Source organism: Dendrobates tinctorius, unplaced genomic scaffold, assembly GCF_039654945.1.
Source record: "Dendrobates tinctorius isolate UK_male_01 unplaced genomic scaffold, ASM3965494v1 ptg000103l, whole genome shotgun sequence".
Classification (NCBI taxonomy): domain Eukaryota; kingdom Metazoa; phylum Chordata; class Amphibia; order Anura; family Dendrobatidae; genus Dendrobates; species Dendrobates tinctorius.
The window spans coordinates 30,903,645-30,923,181 of record NW_027361771.1 but is presented as its reverse complement, the minus strand read 5'-3'; the positions used below and the strand labels follow the sequence as shown (position 1 = coordinate 30,923,181).

Here is a 19,537-nt window from a genome sequence, read left to right as displayed (position 1 = left end):
TTACTGTAGGGCAATTGTAAGAGATCTGATGCAGAAGTACAAGAGACAAGCAAAAAAGAGTTATCACTGAATGAGGACCTAATTTTGTAGTGCAGTTTCTGTAATTCGCAATATTGTTTGGACATGTATTTGTTATTTGAATTGTTGCCAAGTTCCCTCTAAATAAATATCAGAAAACTGACACAACAAAGATGCAGAATATTTTATATTTGTAAAAATAATAATGTTTCAAAGTACTGAAACTTTTATGCATTAATTACATGCAGCAGTAAAAGGTAAAGTCTTTGATAGTATTCAAACAAGAGCGATCTAAAAATTGTCATTGTCAGATTTGAATTCAGGAGGTCAAAATCTTTAAGAAATGGCTCATTTCATAACTGAACCTGTCAACTCTTGAATCTATGTAGAACAGTGATAATACATTTGGGTTGACGTTTAGCGCTTGACTATCAGATTCTCAAATTTGCATGCTTATAGGGCTAGTGCCCCACAGTAATACAGCATTGCCTGCAATTTTCTGCATTACTGTGACATGAACTGTAAGTCCAATATATGCTCCTTAGGAGAGAAGCTCAACTTTACCTCCCATAAATTAAAACATAGAAATTCGAGCACAAGTGCAGCTAAAATATCACTTTATAGGTGACACTATAAAGTCCTAGCCTAAAAGAGAGTGAGCCGATATCCGTGCACAAAAGAGAAGTCAGTCAAACCAACATAGTAATTCACAACTATAATTTACAATCTATGCATGACTACGCAGGTTACATGTGTCTATGACCCAATGAAGACAGCAGACCGACAGTAAAACATTTATTATAAATAGACAAATATAACAAAGTGGTTCTTTCAGTCATTGAAATGTACAGTGTTTGGCAGGAACATAAAGTCACATCACGCTTTTGGTGAGGTGAGATGAGATGACAGTCTTTGGCACAGATTCCATTTTCCAGTGTTAGGTGGGCAAGTTAATTCTCCAGTTTGCTTAAAGTATCAGTCAGTTCCAGTGTTTGGCTGAAAATAATGATAATTTAGAATTTCAAAATTTGTCAATACAAATGGTAATAATCCACATTTATGTTAATAATCTACATTTTTCTTAAAGAGAACATATGTTTGATTAGCCAATATTTACATCTGAATTAAGGGGAATCTGTCACCACATTTGATCTATCTAAAATCTATTAATATAGGCATACAGGTTGCAGAATGCTGAAAAAAGTCCTACCTATGTCTCATATCAGATGCATTGTTGTTGAGAAATCATCTTTTCACTTTACATAAATGACCTCTTCCAGTATATGGGGAGGACGTTGCCTGGAACTGGGTTCCCCAACTCCAGTCCTCAAGGCCCACCAACAGATCATGTTTTCAGGATTTCCTTTGAATTGCACAGGTGAAGCAATTATCACCTGAGCAATACTAAAGGTACTATCACACTAAGCTATATCGCTAGCAATATCGCTATAACTTGTGACGTTATAGCGATATTGCTAGCGACATCGCTGTGTCTGATACTTACCTCCGACCGGCTCCCCCGCTGGTTATCGCTGATCGAGCGAGAACGTCCTGGACCGTTTCTCATTGTCAGCTTCCTGCTGGGGCTTCCTGCTGTGACGACGAGCGACGAGTGTGGACGCGGGCGGGAGGACGTCAGGATCGCCTCGTCTGACAGGTAAGTAGCGACCCCTGCGATGTCGCTGGTGAGATCTGCCTGTGTGGCAGCTCACTAGCGACCACTTAGTGATGTACCAGCGATCCTGACCGCGTCATATCGCTGGTCAGGATCGCTGGTACATTGCTAAGTGTGACAGTACCTTAACTCCAGAGCTTATATTAAATGAAAGGGGAGTTACCAGTGTGAGACAAGTAACTAACATAGAATAGGATAAATTAAATTTCTCTTCTTGCAAACACATTTTTGCTTCTCTGAGCTCTGCTGTATTGCAACAATATTACAAGTCTGTCTGCCTGTGAATTGGAAGCTGAAGCTCAGTGGAACCTGCAAATGTGTCATGTATAATCACACACAGCTCTGCAGTGAACTCAAGAGAGCAGAGAGCGGCCATTACATATCACACTGGTAAATCTCCCTTCATGTAAAACAAGCTCTGGAGGCAGAGTTATCTTCCAGGCAGTGTCCTCCTCAGAGCCTGGAAGAGGTGATTTACATAAAGTGATAAAAGATGATTTGTCAGCAACAAGGCATCTGATATTAGGCATACAGGGAGGACTTTTCTATAACTTGTATGCCTATATTTATAGTTTAGATTGTCACTACATTTGACCTGATTCCCTGTAATATATCTATTTCTCCTGTGTACAGGGTTCCCAGTAGTAGAACAATTCAGGTAATAGGGATTCAGTGTATAAAATTTATAGGTGAACTCTGCCCCAACAGGCGCCTCTTCTACTATATGTCGTTTGTATCCTTGAAGACAGGTAGGTCTGCATAGAAGTTGCAGATAAGCAGATTTATAACCAAGCTTATTTTCAAATTTGTTTTACTTTAGATTTTACTTTAGATGTATTCAACCAATTAAAATGGTTGCAAAAAGGCCCAAACGACAAAGTGGACTAAGTGTATTCATTTTGTATCCACTTTCTTATGTTATGTTTTGGCCTTAAAGGGGATTTTCTATCCTGAGAATTAAAACTCACTGGTTTAGTCACTGTTTTTCATGGTTACCTGTTCTGCAAGTAACTGCAATCCAGTTTTATTTAACCCCTTACCTACAATTGACGTAATATTCCGTCCATGTGACCATGGACCTAATTACCATGGACGGAATATTACGTCATCGCGATCAGCGGCGCCCACGTGGTGAGCGCCGCTAATCGCGGCCGAGTGTCAGCTAATTATCATAGCTGACACCCTGCACAAATGTGTCAGGGGCGGTCACGGACCGCCCCCGACACGTTAACCCCTTGCACACCGCGATCAAACACGATCGCGGTGTACCGGGGGTTAAAGGGAAGCATCGGCAGGGAGGGGGCTCCCTCCGTGCTTCCCTGAGCCCCCCACGGCAGCGCAATGTGCAGCGCTGCTGCGGGGGACTCCTTTCCTGCAGGTCCCCGGATCCAATATGGCGACGGGGACCTCCGGGGGCCTGCAGGAAGCTGGCTTCCTCAGTGCCTGCAAAGCGCAGGCATGAGGAAGCCTGTGCAGTGCCTGTGACAGATCGCTGATCTGTCACAGTGACCTGTGATGTGACAGATCAGCGATCTGTCACAGGACAGTGATGTCCCCCATGGGACATTGTAATAAAGTAAAAAAAAAAATAAAAAAAAAAGTGTAAAAATAATTTAAAAAAAATCGCCAAATAAATTAAAAAAAAAAAAAAAAAATAATAAAAAAATATTCCCCAATAAATTCATTTTTTGGAAATAAAAAAACCCAAAAACAATAAAAGTACACATATTTGGTATCGCCGCGTCCGTAACGACCCGCCCTATAAAACTGTCCCAATAGTTAACCCCTTAAGCGAACCCCTTAAAAAATAATAAAAAACGAAGCAAAAAATAATGATTTATTATCATACCGCCGAACAAAAAGTGCAATAACGCGCGATCAAAAAGACGCATATAAATATCCATGGTACCGCTGAAAACGTCATCTTGTCCCGCAAAAAATGAGCCACCATACAGCATCATCAGCGAAAAAATAAAAAAGTTATAGCTCGCAGAATAAAGTGATGCAAAAATAATTATTTTTTATATAAAATTGTTTTCATTGCATAAAAGCGCCAAAACATAAAAAAACGACCTAAATGAGGTATCGCTGTAACCGTACTGACCCGAAGAATAAAACCGCCTTATAAATTTTACCGCACCCAGAACGGCGTAAACGCACCACCCAAAAGAAATTCATGAAACGCTGGTTTTTGTAAATTCTGCGTCCCAAAAAACGAAATAAAAAGCGATCAAAAAATGTCACATGCCCGAACATGATACCAATAAAAGCATCAACTCGTCCCGCAAAAAATAAGACCTCACATGACTCGGTGGGTCAAAATATGGAAAAATTATAGCTCTCAATATGTGGTGATGCAAAAACTATTTTTACAATAAAAAGCGTCTTTTAGCGTGCGACAGCTGTCAAACATAAAAACCGCCATAAATAGTAAATCAAACCCCCCGTTATCACCCCCTTAGTTAGGGAAAAATAATAAAATTAAAAAAATGTATTTATTTCCATTTTCCCATTAGGGTTAGGGCTAGGGTTAGGGTTAGGGCTAGGGTTAGGGCTAGGGCTAGGGCTAGAATTGGGGGTTTCCACTATTTGCGCACATCAGGTGCTCTCCAAACGCAACATGGCATCTGATCTCAATTCCAGCCAATTCTGCGTTGAAAAAGTCAAATGGTGCTCTTTCCCTTCCAAGCCCTGCCATGCACCCAAACAGTGTTTTACCCCCTCATATGGGGTATCAGCCTAATCAGGACAATTTGCAAAACAACTTTTGGGGTCCTATTTCTCCTGTTGCCCTTAGGAAAATAAAAATTTTGGGGCAAAAATATCATTTTTGTGTAAAAAATCTTTTTTGTTATTTTCACGCCTGGGCGTTATAAACTTCTGTGAAGCACTTGGGGGTTCAAAGTTCTCACCACACATCTAGATAAGTTCCTTGGGGGGTCTAGTTTCCAAAATGGGGTCATTTGTGGGGGGTTTCCACTGTTTTGGTACATCAGGGGCTTTCCAAATGCGACATGGTGTCTGATCTCAATTCCAGCCAAAAAAAGTCAAATGGCGCTGCTTGCCTTCCGAGCTCTGCCATGTGCCCAAATAGTCATTTACACCCACATATGGGGTATCAGTGTACTCAGGACAAATTGCACAATAACTTTTAGGGTCCTGTTACCCTTGGGAAAATAAAAATTGGGGGTGAAAAGATCATTTTGTGGAAAAAATATGATTTTTTAATTGTACCGCTGTGCATTATAAACTTCTGTGAAGCCCTTGTGGGTTCAAAGTTCTCACCACATATCTAGATAAGTTCCTTAGGGGGTCTAGTTTCAAAAATGGGGTCACTTGTGGGGGGTTTCCACTGTTTAGGTACATCAGGGGCTCTCCAAACGCGACATGGCGTCCGATCAGAATTCCAGCCAATTTTGCATTGAAAAAGTCAAACGGCGCTCCTTCCCTTCTGAGCTCTGCCATGCGCCGAAACAGTGGTTCCCCCCCACATATCAGGTATCAGCGTGCTCAGGACAAATTGCACAATAATTTTTGCAGTCCAATTTCTCCTGTTACACTTGGTAAAATAAAAAAAAATTGAACCTGAAGTAATTTTTTTTGTGAAAAAAAGTTAAATGTTAATTTTTTTTAAATATTCAAAAAATTCCTGTGACGCACCTGAAGGGTTAATAAACTCCTTGAATGTGGTTTTAAGCACCTTAAGGGGTGCAGTTTTTAGAATGGTGTCACTTTTGGGTATTTTCTATCATATAGACCCCTCAAAGTGGCTTCAAATGTGATGTGGTCCGTAAAAATAAAATGGTGTTGCAAAAATGAGAAATCGCTGGTCAACTTTTAACCCTTATATCTTGCTAACAAATAAAAATTTTGGTTCCAAAATTGTGCTGATGTAAAGTAAACATGTGGCAAATGTTACTTATTAACTTTTTTGTGTGCCATATCTCTGTGATTTAAGGGCATAAAAATTCAAAGTTGGAAAATTGCGGAATTTTCAAAATTTTCGCCAAATTTCCGTTTTTCTCATAAATAAACGCAAGTTATATGAATGAAATTTTACCACTAACATGAAGTACAATATGTCACGAGAAAACAATGTCAGAATCACCGGGATCCACGGAAGCGTTTCAGAGTTATGACCTCATAAACGGACAGTGGTCAGAATTGTAAAAATTGGCCCGGTAGTTAACGTGCAAACCACCCTTGGTAGTGAAGGGGTTAAAGAGAAACTATCGCCAGTTTTACAGTTTTAATTTAGCATGTTAAACTGGTCACATCATGGAATAGTGGCTGCAGAGTGGAGTAAAAAGTATTTTTTTTTTAATTTTTTTTCTCCATTGCCGAGATATTCGCTTGTAAAGTTTATGTTCTAATTTCTACTAGGTGCAAATTGGTGTCACCAGAGTTTTGTCTCCGGGGTAGCTTCCTTCTTGTCCTGCATTACATTAACCAATCACATGCAGGTGAATGAAGAACATGCTTCCACAATAGCTTAGAACATGTTTCTTAGTGTGAGACATGTAATAACAGATTCTGCTCTCACTTGATCTCACTTCAGAGCTGTGTGTTATTACAAATAATGGGAGTAGAGAAAAGAGGCGTGTGATTAATAACACTAGTTCAGCTTTTAGTTCACTAAATCGGTATAGGGGAGAGGCACTACAGCAAAGCTGACAGCACTGTGAGAAGAGCTGCCGATGCAGCAGTATCTGTAATGAGAAATCTCCATTCTGCTGTCCTGCGTCTCACACACACTGATGTGAATTGTGCCCGTCCCTCTAATCACACACAGTTCTGCAGTGAGGAAAGCAGTGTCTGTCATTACATGTCCCACACAGGAGAAAATGTGTTCCAAGCTATTTTGAGAATACACTGTTCTTTCCCCGATGTATTGCTTCCTGTTTATGACTGGTCAACATCAAGCAGGGGAAGAAGTACATGCTCCAACGGAAAAATCTCTGGTAATGCCCCGTTGGGACTTATCATAAAGTTATCACCTAAGCTTTACAAGCTAATTTTTCTGCAACAGATAGAAGAAATAAATAAAAACAATGTTTCAGTCAGGTCATAAGCCACCATTCCTTAATATATTCAGTTTAAGATGTCAAAACTGGTGATAGATTCTCTTTAAAAGGAAAGTTGTCACGATTTTTAGTTTTGTATTAATCATTATTTCCTCAATTATTTTAAATACAAAATTAAATATACGTTTTTAAAATATATATTTTTAATTTATTAAAAAAAAATGTCTGCAGCTGCTGGAGGCTGCCATTTTAATTTGCTGGTGTGTAAGTGTCTGAGCACAACACTGAAAATATGGCAGTCCCAGACCATAGGAGATGCAGTTGGTGTCCAGCTGTATGTCCTATAGTGTGGCTGGCTCAGCGATGAACTGGGCTTGCCCCCTGGGCAGTCCAGTTCACAGCTGTGGGGAGAGCCAGGCACCATCTTGGTGTATTTCACAGTTGTGCTGCAAGCTATAATTTCCCCATATCACTACTCACAGTGCTCAGGGTGAGAGGGGACAGGAGGTGCCAAAATGTGGCAAGCAAGGAGCAGAGCATCAGTGTGGTGGTCAGTGAGCAGCACTCGACAGTAGTAGAATGTCAGGCTACCAAGCGGTTCTCACAGGTAGCAGGCACCGCCACAGAGCGGTGAGAACACTGCATATGGCAGAGACTTCTTCGGGCAATGAGAACAGCATGGTAGCCTGGAATTAGTAGGACAATGCCAACTTTTGCTCACAGGTGCAGATAACGCTGCACTGTTCAGACCACGCTGATGTGCTCTGACCACTGTATTAGACATCTGAAGGAGTCTTTAACGCTGACATAGCAGAGCGGTGTATATAATCCCAGCATGCGATACGCTCCACTTATGTAATCCCAGTGCAAGACAGTCTGCGTATGTAATCCCAGCCTGTGATACAGTGAGCAGTGCAGTACCAGCTAACAGAATCAGCACTGCAAGCCGTCCTTGGTGAAACTTTCCATATCTCAGTATCACTTTGCAGTTACCAACAATATGTTTCTGCTTTGTGATCCTAAGCTAAGCTTCATCCTCATTTCTCCTTTTTTCTCCCCTTCCAGAAGGGGAGGAGAGGAGGGGGTCACACACGTCAGCAGATCCTACCCACATTTACAGCAGTTTTAATGAAAGCTAGCTCTAAATTTGATTTTTATGGCAAATTTCAGCTGCTCCCCCTAGTGTTTGAAAGTGGGAAAAAAATGTAATGTAAAACTTTATAAATGAGGTTTCATATTTTATACCAATAAAAAGGTGGGTTTTTTTAGTAAACTATTCATACTTTACATTTCTTCACTTATTTTTTTTTTTAATGACACATTCTCTTTAAGTGAATGGGACCAGCTGTAGTCCCCTTTATAGATGGTAGCTGCGAGCTCCAATATCCAATTAAACACTTTAGGGTTCTTTCAGATGTTCTTGATAATCAATCCAATGTCAGATCGCAATGCACGGACTGTCTGCACATCTTCTGACCCAAGCGTGACAACTTCATAGATTTATATATTTATATGAGGCCATCATGCTCAGGTTGGGAAATGTGCAGCCAGTGCGTACATTGCAATCAGACATTGGACATTTTATCACGGACATCTGAAAGAACCCTTACAAAGAGCAGTGCACTAAACCTGTACTGCAACCTCCTCATTTTCAGACAGTGGAGGCTCCAGCAGTTACTCTCATTCACCAGGAAGGATTATCCCAGGAATAAGCCAACACTTTTTTGAGATAGTAAAACCCTGTTAAGGGATTACATTTATTTAACGTGCATTTTGTAGCTTTAGCTACAATCTAAACTATTCATATCCTCTTCATTATGTTACTGAAAGAGCTTCCCTACATCACATAATTACCCGGAATAGGTAGCAGGTCACACCTTTGGCTGCAGCGCTCTGCTCTTCTTCTCATAAACTGAATTGAGTCTGTTGATGAGGAAGCGTTTGTCTTCTCCTTCCTACAGCAACAAGGTAAACCACAAGCATATTTTAATAAATGCTTAGATCGGACCTCTGGTTTTAACTAGTGAAGAGCGAACACGCTCTGATAAGGTGGTATCTGAGCATGCTCGGGTGCTAACAGTGACTTTGGCGTGCTCAAATAATATGTTCGAGTTCCCGTGCCTGCATGTCTCGCAGCTGTTCGACAGCCACAACACATGCAGGGATGGGGCTGTTTGTTAGGCAATTCCTACATGTATTGTGGCTGTCGAACAGCTGCAAGACATACAGTCGTGGGGACTCAAACATATTTTTCCAAGCACACCGAAGTCACTCGGTTACCACCCGAGCATGCTCGGATAACACCTTTTCCCAGCACTTTCGCTCATCATTAGTTTTAACAAATTGATAAAACATGCTCAGAATCTGTCACTACAGGGTTGTACTGCTGTCTATGTATTATGAGTTTGAGTCACACACTGAATTGTATGGAATATAGTACACAGAAAGTGTACAACTGATAAGTGGCCTGTAGGAAGAAGGGAATTGGTACTGAATCAAACTGCCTGGAGAATGAAGAACTGTTTGTTTTCCTTCAGTGTGTTCAGACAGCAAGCCCTTTTATTTCTAATATATGAGGGTTATATTTAATGGTACATCTTTCTTAGCATTTAGTTGTTCTAGTTTTAGAAGGAAAGTGAGAAAAAAATATCAAACATTTCCTACGTGTATGAATCAGGCCCAGGAGACGAGTTCTACAGGAGCCACCGGAGCTAGCTCTGATTGCAGCCATCTAAACATTTCCATGCTTTATTGAAACACAGAATTAGACCTCTTTCACACGTCCGTGTCTCCGGTACGTGTGGTGACAGTTTTCACATATACCGGAGACACGTACACACGTTCAACTGAATGTGTCTATGCAGATGTAAGCGGGTTTTCACGTACCGTGTGTCCGTGTGCAAAACACGCAGACATGTTCGTTTTAACACAGACACATGGCCCTCAACACATGCTGCACGCGTGCAAACGGAGAACAGTGTACACTGTCCTCTGAGCACGGACGGCCGCCAGGGAAGAAGCGGCTACTGTAAGCCACTGTTCCCCTGCATGTGGTTCTGAACTTGGCTGTCATTCTTCCCTGCTCTGCCTGCAACAGCTTGAGCAGGGAAGAATGAATGAAAACAAACCGACGTGGGGTCCCCCTTATTTTTATTAACCAACCAGGCAAAACTATACAGGTGCGGGCTGCTATTCTCAGGCTGGTAAGGGGCCATTAATATGGGCCCCCCAGCCTAAAAACAGCAGCTGCCCAGAAAAGGTGCATCTATTAAATGCGCCTATTCTGGGAGCTTTGTCGGGTTCTTCCCACTTGCCCTGTAGAGGTGTCAAGTGGGGTAATAAGGGGTTAATGTCACCTTGCTATTGTAAGGTGACATTTAGCCCAGCTTAATAATGGAGAGATTTCAATAAGACAGCTTTCCATTACTAATCCTATAGTAAATAAAGGGTTATTTAAACACACACACATTAAGAATAAAGTCTTTTAGTGAAATAATACAACACACATTTTTCCCATCTTTATTAGACTGCTAATTCCATCTTGAAGCCATTGATCACCTGTAAAAAAAAAAAAAAAGAAAAAAAACAAACCAACAATATATCATACCTGTCCGGCGCTCAGTCACGTCCCACGGTGTAAATACATCTCTGGGGGTTAATAAGTTTACATTTGGCGTGGGCCTAAAGCGACAGCTCAGTACCGTAGGAAAATGACGGGGCTGAAGTCACAGGAGTTCATGCCGGCAGCGAACGCAGACTCAGTGATGTCACCGCTCGTCACTGAGCCTATGCGCGCTGCTTCCCATTCATTCCCCAGTAGTTTACAGCCCGAGCGGTCACATTAGCACCACTCCACCTGTAAACTTATTAACCCCCAAAGATGGATTTACGCCATGGGACTTGACTGAGCGCCGGACAGGTATGCTATAATTGTTGGTTTGTTTTTTTCATTTTTTTACAGGTGATCAATGGCTTCAAGATGTAATTAGCAGTCTAATAAAGATTGGAAAAATGTGTGTTGTATTATTTCATTAAAATACTTTATTCTTAATGTGTGTGTTTAAATAACCCTTTACTTACCATAGGATTAGTAATGGAGAGGTGTCTTATTGACACCTCTCCATTACTAACCTGGGCTTAATGTCACCTTACAATAGCAAGGTGACATTAACCCCTTATTACCCCACTCGCCTACAGGGCAAGTGGGAAGAACCCAACAAAGCTTCAGAATAGACGCATTTAATAGATGTGCCTTTTCTGGGCAGCTGCAGGCTGCTGTTTTTAGCCTGGGGGAGGCCCATATTCATGGCCCCTTACCAGCCTGAGAATAGCAGCCTGCACCTGTATAGTTTTGCCGGGTTGGTTAAAAAAATAAGGGGGACCCCATGTCGTTTTTTTTTTCATTCATTCTTCCCTGCTCAAGCTGTTGCTGGCAGAGCAGGGAAGAATGACAGCCAAGTTCAGAAACACATGCAGGGGGACTGCGCTGACTGTAGCGCTACTTCCCCTGTGGCCGTCCGTGTGGTACTGATGTGGGACACGAGCGGCACACGTGTGCCACATGGATGTGCCTCGTGTACACACGGACATCTCCGGTACCATTTTTTCCGGTACCGGAAATATCTGGACGTGTGAAAGAGGCCTTATGTTGATTTTTACCACACATTTAACTCTATAGAAAATAAAACCCTCAAAACAATGGTGGAATTGCAGCTTTTTCACAATTTACCATACTTTGGGTCTAAAAAAAGAGTAAAAAAAAAAAAAAAGTCAAAGTGGGGTTAAAGTGGTGTCATTCAAAATTACAAGTCCTCCTGCAAAAATCCCAAGCCCCTGTAATATGTAAGCTCAAAGAGAAAAAAAGTTATGAATCTTGGAAGAAGATAAGCAAAACACAAAACGTGCAAAAATGAAACGTGGCAACAACGGGAAGTATATTGCAATTGTAGTCATGTGTGATTCAGAAAAAATAATAGTTTGAGAAGCCGGTCGGACACTATAGGTAGGGAATTGACTAGTTTGGTGCAGATCTCGGACAGCTTCTCCCCACCCCAATAAGTCAGGTATCTGTCTATAGTCCATAGCCAGCTTATCAAACCATGCTTTCTCTGACACCCGGCAGTGTTTCATAGCAACTTTGCATTCACACATCTGTGTCATGATCGCAGATTTGTGCAGCAGCCATGTTTCTCCCAATCTGAAATCAAGAGCCTCACAGGCATTTATGAGGCTCTCAAGTTCAGTTCAGGAGCCTCGTGGCCAGCCTGTGCATCTCTGTCTGTACACTGTACATGACACACAGATGTGGAAATCCAGCCTAAAACACATCAAGCTGCATCCATTCAGCCAGGCTCCAAATTCTAATGACAGTTTCCCTTTAACAGTCGGTCCCATCCCTTTGAAAATCAATAAATCATACAATATAGAAGGCTACCAAACTCGTGTTTCAAAGAAAATTCAGAAGAACGCACAGCTTTATCTGTTATGTGACTTATCACTAGAACTACTTACATTTGCAATCTGCTCCTTTAGTAGCCGTATGATTCTCCTCTGTCCATTCACAATCTGAATATGGAAATAAATTACAATCCTGAAAAAGAAAAAAGACTTCATCGTTAGCTATCGAGAATATATAAATAGTGGAGAAAATTTGTACTTAAAGGATCCATGTCTTTTTTCAACATGCATTAGTAATACTACTCAACAGTGAAACAAAAAAATAACACAACAGTGGTGCTTTGAATCAAAGGGCACAACTGCTTTTCCAAATCGTGCCCACTCGTCTTAGAATTTGGTTGCCCAATGGATACAGAGTTGACTCCCGGGGTGGACATGAATTGCAAACGTGCAATCAACTATGCTGTTTGGTTTCGCCCTTATGGTGTACTATTTTCATAGTGTTTACCTAATAGACACCTTTCACATTTTTGACAATCTTATTGTGTAACTTGCTTTAAAAATGTATAAAAAAAAACAAAACAAAATAAAAAGCAAAACCTGACAAACTTTCAAAAAGTTTAATGATATATTCAATGGAACAGTTACAAAAGTTTTCATATCTTCGGTAATAAAGGAAACCGTGACATCTATGTGTACCAGGCCCTAGTAAATGGCACCCCAATATACTGCTGCTCACCTGCTTGATGAAACCACAAATCTTCAAGTCAGTGCTAAGCACTTTTATACATGACTGTCAAAAAGCCCCTGAAAAAGCGGGCAGAATGGTGAAACACTGGTGGGATCTTCTGAGCCTCATGAACTGCAACCCTTATTCCTACATTCGGTATAGCTGGATGTATTCACCCTTAACTATTGGTATGCTTTGTGCTCACAACTTATACACTTTCTAAATTATTGCTGCATTTTCTTATATAGCTTATACCTTCTTAAGCAGGGATCATGTTTCCCAGATATGTACTGTACAGTATGTGTAAGAGTTGATTGTTCTATATTACGTTATATGGTGTCCATAATATGTGGTAAGCTACTGTATTTCACTGTATTGTAAGTCAAAGTCAGATATTAGACACAGGGTGCACGACTTTATTTTTAAACACAAAATCACTGTAATAAGGGGATATCTTATATTGTGCTAGATTTCATGTACCATCTTCCATTTTTTTGCTGGTTTGCTTTATACTTGTATGGTTTACACAAGTGGAGAGGATGTTGTAAAAAAAAAATATAAAGGGAATGGTGGAAAAAAAATACAAAAAACAAAAAAAAAATCACACAATAAATAGGATTACATTTCCTACTATGGAAGTCAAGAACATAGAAACTCTGCTTTAACCCCACGCTGAGCTCATTTCTTATTTTCAAGTAAATGAGTTTAAAATATTCAAGTCATCTGTATTATGCAACCAAACAGGAAGAAACACTTTGTCCAGGTTAATATAACGAGGGCTGCTTTTCTTCCATATACAGTGGGGGAAATAAGTATTTGATCCCTTGCTAATTTTGTAGGTTTGCCCACTGACAAAGACATGAACAGTCTATAATTTTAAGGGTAGGTTAATTTTAACATTGAGGGATAGAATATCAAAAATAACATCCAGAAAATCACATTGTATAAATTATATAAATTTATTTGCATTTTGCAGTGAGAAATAAGTATTTGATCCCCCACCAACCATTAAGCGTTTTCGCTCCTACAGACCAGTTAGAGGCTCCTAATCAACTCGTTATTTGCATTAAAGACAGCTGTCTTACATAGTAACCTTTATAAAAGAATCCTCTCCACATATTCAATTAGGCCGGGGGCACGCTTGTGAGAAAGTCGCACGAGTCTCTCGCATTAATACCCGGCACTGCCGCCGGCACTCAGGACCGGAGTGCTCAGCTGCATGCATAGAAATACATGCAGCTGCACACTCGGGTCACGAGTGCCAAATCAATTCGTCACTTGCATTAAAGACAGCTGTCTTAGATAGTCACCTTTATAAAAGACTCCTGTCCACAGACTCAATTAATCAGTCGGACTCTAAAGGGGGTTTTACACTAAGCAATATCGCTAGCAATATCGCTAAAACGTCACTGGTTTTGTGACGTTATAGCGATATTGCTAGCGATATCGCTATGTGTGATACTTACCAGCGACCGGCTCCCCCGCTGCTCATCGCTGATCGCGCGAGAATGTCCGGCTCCATTTCTCGTCGGGCGCTTCCTGCTGGGCTTCCTGCTGTGACGACGAGCGACGCGTGGAGGCGGGCGGGAGGACGCAGGATCGCTGTGTGTGAATGGTAAGTATCGTCCGCTGCGTCGCTGCTGCATCGCTGTGAGATCTTTCTGTATGAAAGCTCACTAGCGATCATTTAGCGATGCACCAGCGATCCTGACCGGGTCGGATCGCTGGTTGGATCGCTGGTGCATCGCTAAATGTAAAAGGGCCTTAACCTCTACAACATGAGCAAGACCAAAGAGGTTTCTAAGGATGTCAGGGACAGGATCATAGACCTTGCACAAAGCTGGAATGGGCTACAAAACCATAAGTAAGACGCTGGATGGGAAGGAGACAACTGTTGGAGCAATAGTAAGAAAATGGAAGAAATACAAAATGACTGTCAATAGACATCGATCTCAGGCACCATGGAAAATCTCACCTTGTGGCGTATCCTTGATCATGAGGAAGGTGCGAGATCAGCCTAAAACCACACTGGGGGAACTTTTTAATGATCTCAAGGCAGCAGGGACCACAGTCACCAAGAAAACCATTGGTAACACATTACGCCTTAAAGGTTTACAATCCTGCAATAACTGCAAGGTCTCCCTGCTTAAGAATGCACATGTGCAGGCTCTTCTGAAGTTTTTTTTTTATTTCTACTGAAGTTTTACCTGGATGATTCTGTAAGTGATTGGGAGGAGGTGCCGTGGTCAAATGAGACAAATAGCTTAGTTACTCACCGATAACGGTGTTTCTCGGAACCCGTGACAGCACCACGGAGAGAGGGGGTCCGCCCTTCAGGGACAGGAACCTACAGATAAAAAGGACGGTACCTCTCCTCCGCCTTCAGTTGGTTACAGAGCATCAGAGGGTCTCCAGGTTAGTTAAACAACAGAAATATATGCACAACATTATAGTATTGCTTATTTATCAGAAGCACTGTGCTTAAACGGAAACACTCTACGAACAGTAAAACGTGCTCACCACACTCGTGAAGGGGAGGGGAATAAGCGGGTGCTGTCATGGGTTCCGAGAAACACAGTTATCGGTGAGTAACTAAGCTATTCTCGCTCACCCATGACAGCACCACGGAGAGAATTACAGAGATTGGTAGCTTAGGGAGGGTCCACCGCCTGAAGGACCCTTCTCCCGAAGGTCAGGTCAGACGTAGAGCCTAGATCTAATCGATAGTGTCTGAAAAAGGTTGAAGGTGATGACCAGGTAGCCGCCTTACAGATTTGTTCTATCGATACCTCAGATCTTTCAGCCCATGAGGTCGCCATCGCTCTTGTGGAATGGGCTCTCAACCCTTCCGGGATGGTATTTCCACTGGATGAATATGCCAGGGCAATCGCATCCCTTATCCACCTTGCCAGGGTACTCTTAGATGCTTTGAGCCCCTTCCGAGGTCCCTGGAAATACACAAAGAGAGAACCTTCCTTCCTATATTTTTTAGTGGCCTCTAGATACTACACTAGGCACCTCTTCACATCTAAGGTGTGGAATTCTTCTTCTCCCTTATTTTTAGGATTTGGGCAGAAGGAAGGACTACCTCTTGGGACCTATGAAAATGTGACGACACTTTTGGTAGATAGGCCGGGTCAGGCTTTAAAATGACTCTATCCTCTAGAATCTTTGTGAAAGGTGGCCCTGCTGATAAAACTTGCATATCGCTCACCCTGCGAGCTGATGTTAAGGGGGTTTTACACTAAGCGATATCGCTAGCAATATCGCTAAAACGTCACTGGTTTTGTGACGTTATAGCGATATTGCTAGCGATATCGCTATGTGTGATACTTACCAGCGACCGGCTCCCCCGCTGTCCATCGCTGATCGCGCGAGAATGTCCGGCTCCATTTCTCGTCGGGCGCTTCCTGCTGAGACTTTCTGCTGTGACGACGAGCGACGCTGGACGTGGGCGGGAGGACGCAGGATCGCTGTGTGTGAATGGTAAGTATCGTGCGCTGCGTCGCTGCTGCATCGCTGTGAGATCTTTCTGTATGAAAGCTCACTAGCGATCATTTAGCGATGCACCAGCGATCCTGACCGGGTCGGATCGCTGGTTGGATCGCTGGTGCATCGCTAAATGTAAAAGGGCCTTAAGTGCCACCAGAAGCACGGTTTTTAACGACAGGATTCTTAGGGATGCTGAGTGAATAGGTTCGAACGGAGGGTCTGTTAGTGTGGATAGTACAAGATTTAGGTCCCATGATGGTAATCTTTGACTAGCTATTGGCCTGGATCTGGTTACGGCCTTAATAAATCTTGCCACCCAAGGATTACCTGCCACATCATGGTTATAAAGGGCACCCAAGGCCGCTACTTGCACCTTTAATGTGTTGACCGCTAGACCCTGTTCTAGGGCCCTTTGTAGAAATTCTAGGACCTTATCAATGTGATCTCCGTCCTGAACCTTTACCCCGGAAGTGGATAAGAATTTTTTCCACGTTCTCCCATAAGTTCTCATCGTAACCGGTTTTCTACTTTTTTGTAACTTAGTTATCAGGTTTTCTGAAAACCCTCTGTCTCTCATCAGTGCCCTCTCAAATTCCATGCTGTTGAATGGAGGTTCCCTGCCTGAGGGTGTAACACTGGGCCCTGCGATAGCAGGTCCGGGAGATCCGGTAGGATCCATGGGTTGGTTACCGAGAGCATTCTTAGCCAGGAGAACCAGGTTCTTTTGGGCCAGAAGGGGGCTATTAATATCATTCTTGCCCCATCCTCCCTGACTTTTCTGCCGGGATAAACATGATCAGGGGGAAGGCATATGTTAGGCTCTGTGTCCATGGGAGCATGAAGGCGTCCAGAGCTAGAGGATTCCCCCTGGGGTCTAGGGAGCAGAAAGTTTCCACTTTTTTGTTTCTGAAGTCGGCAAACAGATCTATGTCTGGGGCCCTCCACATTTTTACAATCCGCCGAAAAACAGACCGCTTTAGGACCCATTCCCCTTGCCGTAATTGGGTGTGACTCAGAAAGTCTACCCTTTGATTCTCCGTGCCCCGAATGTGTAATGCTGACAGAGACAGCAGGTTTGCCTCTGCTAGTTTGAGGACTCTGGAGGATGTGTCCATTAGGGCTCAGGACTTGGTTCCCCCCTGATGATTTATATAGGCTACTGGGACTCGATTGTCCAAAAATATGCAGACATGATGACCTTGGAGCAGGGGTAGGAAGTGTGTTAATGCGTAGCCCACTGCTAAGAGCTCTTTCTGGTTAGAGGAGGCTTCTAATTCTTGACCACCCCACGCACCCTGAGCTACCTCGTTTTTCATGTGTGCTCCCCATCCTGTGGGACTGGCGTCTGTGGTAACTATGGGTGTTATTTTTGTTACCCAGGGGATCCCTTTGGAAAGGTTGTCTTGGCTTCTCCACCAGGCTAGGGAATGAGTAGTTTTTGAATTTAGGGTAATACGACCCTCTCGGTGTCCCTCTACTGCAGACTGGTTGGCTAGTACGTCCCACTGTAGATCTCTCGTGTGTAACTGAGCCCATTGGACTGCTGGCAGGCAGGCGGAGAGAGAACACAGCAGTGACATAGCTTTTCTTAATGTCATGGAGGGATTTAGGATGGCTCGTTACAATTTGAGCGATTTTCTCCTTCTTGTGGTCTGGGAGGCGGCAGTCTTGAATGATTGAGTCCAATGTTAGACCCAAGAATTCCTGGACTCTGCTGGGCTCCAATCTTGATTTTTTTAAGATTTATGAGCTAGCCCAGGCCCCGTAGAGTGTTCATCACCCTGTCCCTCTGTTCCCGGCATTTTTGAGCCAAGCTGCTTGCTATTAAAAAGTCGTCCAGATACGGGATTATTATGTCTTGCTCCCTTATATGGGCCATCATCTCCGCCACCATTTTGGTAAATACCTGTGGAGCTACAGATATTCTGAACTGCAAGGCTCTGTACTGGAGTTCTTTTACCTCGCCCTTTATCGAGACTGCTAACCTGAGATATTTCCTGGAGTTTTTGTGAATGGGGATGTGATAATTAGGTGTCGCGGAGATCTAACACCGTCATGAAGCAGTTCGGGAACAGGATTTTGGTGGTGGACCTGATCAACTCCATTTTGAAGCTTTGATTTCTGACGTATCTGTTTTATTTTTTTAAATTTATAATCGTCCTAAACGTGCAGTCTGGCTTGGTCACCAGGAAAAGAGGGGAGTAGAACCCCCTGCCCCTTTCCTGCAGGGGAACCTCCTGGAGGACTCCTTTTTCTACCAGGCTTAGGACCTCGCTTTCTAGGGCTTCCTGCTCTTGCGTACTGGATCTCAGCGGAGTCATTACATACTTTTGAGGCGGGAGGGAGAGAAAGTCTATCCTTAGGCCCTCCTGGATTAGGTTTACTATCCATAGGTTGTTTGAGATTCTTTTCCAGGCTGGAAGGAAAAAAGGGTTAACCTTCCCCCCACCCTGGGCAAACTGTCACTTAGAGGGCTTTTTGTCTCGGGACGAGTTACCGAAGAGGAACCCTCTATCTCTTCTCTTGTCATCCCACTTTTGTTCCCTCGGTGGTCTCCTCTGAAAAAACTTCCTATTCCGAAAGGGCCTTTTAAATGCTGCAGGCCCCAAATTTGGGAACCCTTTCTTCTTGTCCCCCGCTTTCTGGAGGATGTCATCTAACGTCTCCCCAAAAAGGAATTTCCCTTCACAGGGGATTGAACACAGTTTCATTTTGGTCTGTATGTCCCCTGGCCAAATTTTAAGCCATAGTGCTCTACGGGCTGCATTTGAGAGTGCTGCTGCTTTCGACGATAACCGGACTGAATCGGCCGATGAGTCCGCTAAGAAGGCAGCCGCTCCCCTTATTACTGGGATAGAGTCTAGGATTTTATCCCCTGGCGTCCCTTCTCTTAGTTGCTTTTCGAGTTGGTCCACCCAAACCATTAGGGCTCTTGAGGTACATGTTGCCGCTATTGCTGGCCTGAGGTTTCCTCCAGCTGATTCCCATGCCCCTTTAAGAAAGGTATCGGCCTTTTTATCTAGGGGATCACTGAGGGTGCCCATGTCCTCAGAGGGAAGGGCAAATTTCTTTGAGGCCTTTGCGATGGCTACGTCGAGCTTCGGGGCTTTATCCCAAGATGTAGATGCCTCTTCCTCAAAGGGATATTTTCTTTTAAAAGGAAGGGACCGTGGTGTTTTTCCTGTCCGGTTTATCCCATTC

The 19,537-nt window shown here is 42.9% G+C and overlaps 1 protein-coding gene across 5 annotated transcripts in view; it reads right to left on the bottom strand.

The window, feature by feature from the left end:
- Window positions 1-800: 800 nt before the first annotated feature.
- Window positions 801-19,537, bottom strand: part of TMC6 (transmembrane channel like 6) — a 152,643-nt gene continuing 133,906 nt past the window's right edge. For 4 of the 5 annotated variants that reach the window (XM_073588181.1, XM_073588177.1, XM_073588179.1 and 1 more), the window contains exons 19-21: window positions 12,229-12,307; window positions 8,595-8,672; window positions 801-1,014 (exon numbers count right to left, since the gene is read on the bottom strand). In XM_073588181.1, coding sequence (XP_073444282.1) covers window positions 994-1,014; window positions 8,595-8,672; window positions 12,229-12,307 — 178 coding nt within the window. In that variant the 3' untranslated portion in view covers window positions 801-993. Of the gene's footprint in view, window positions 1,015-8,571; window positions 8,673-12,228; window positions 12,308-19,537 lie in introns of all 5 variants that reach the window. The other variant, XM_073588182.1, reaches the window with a different exon arrangement.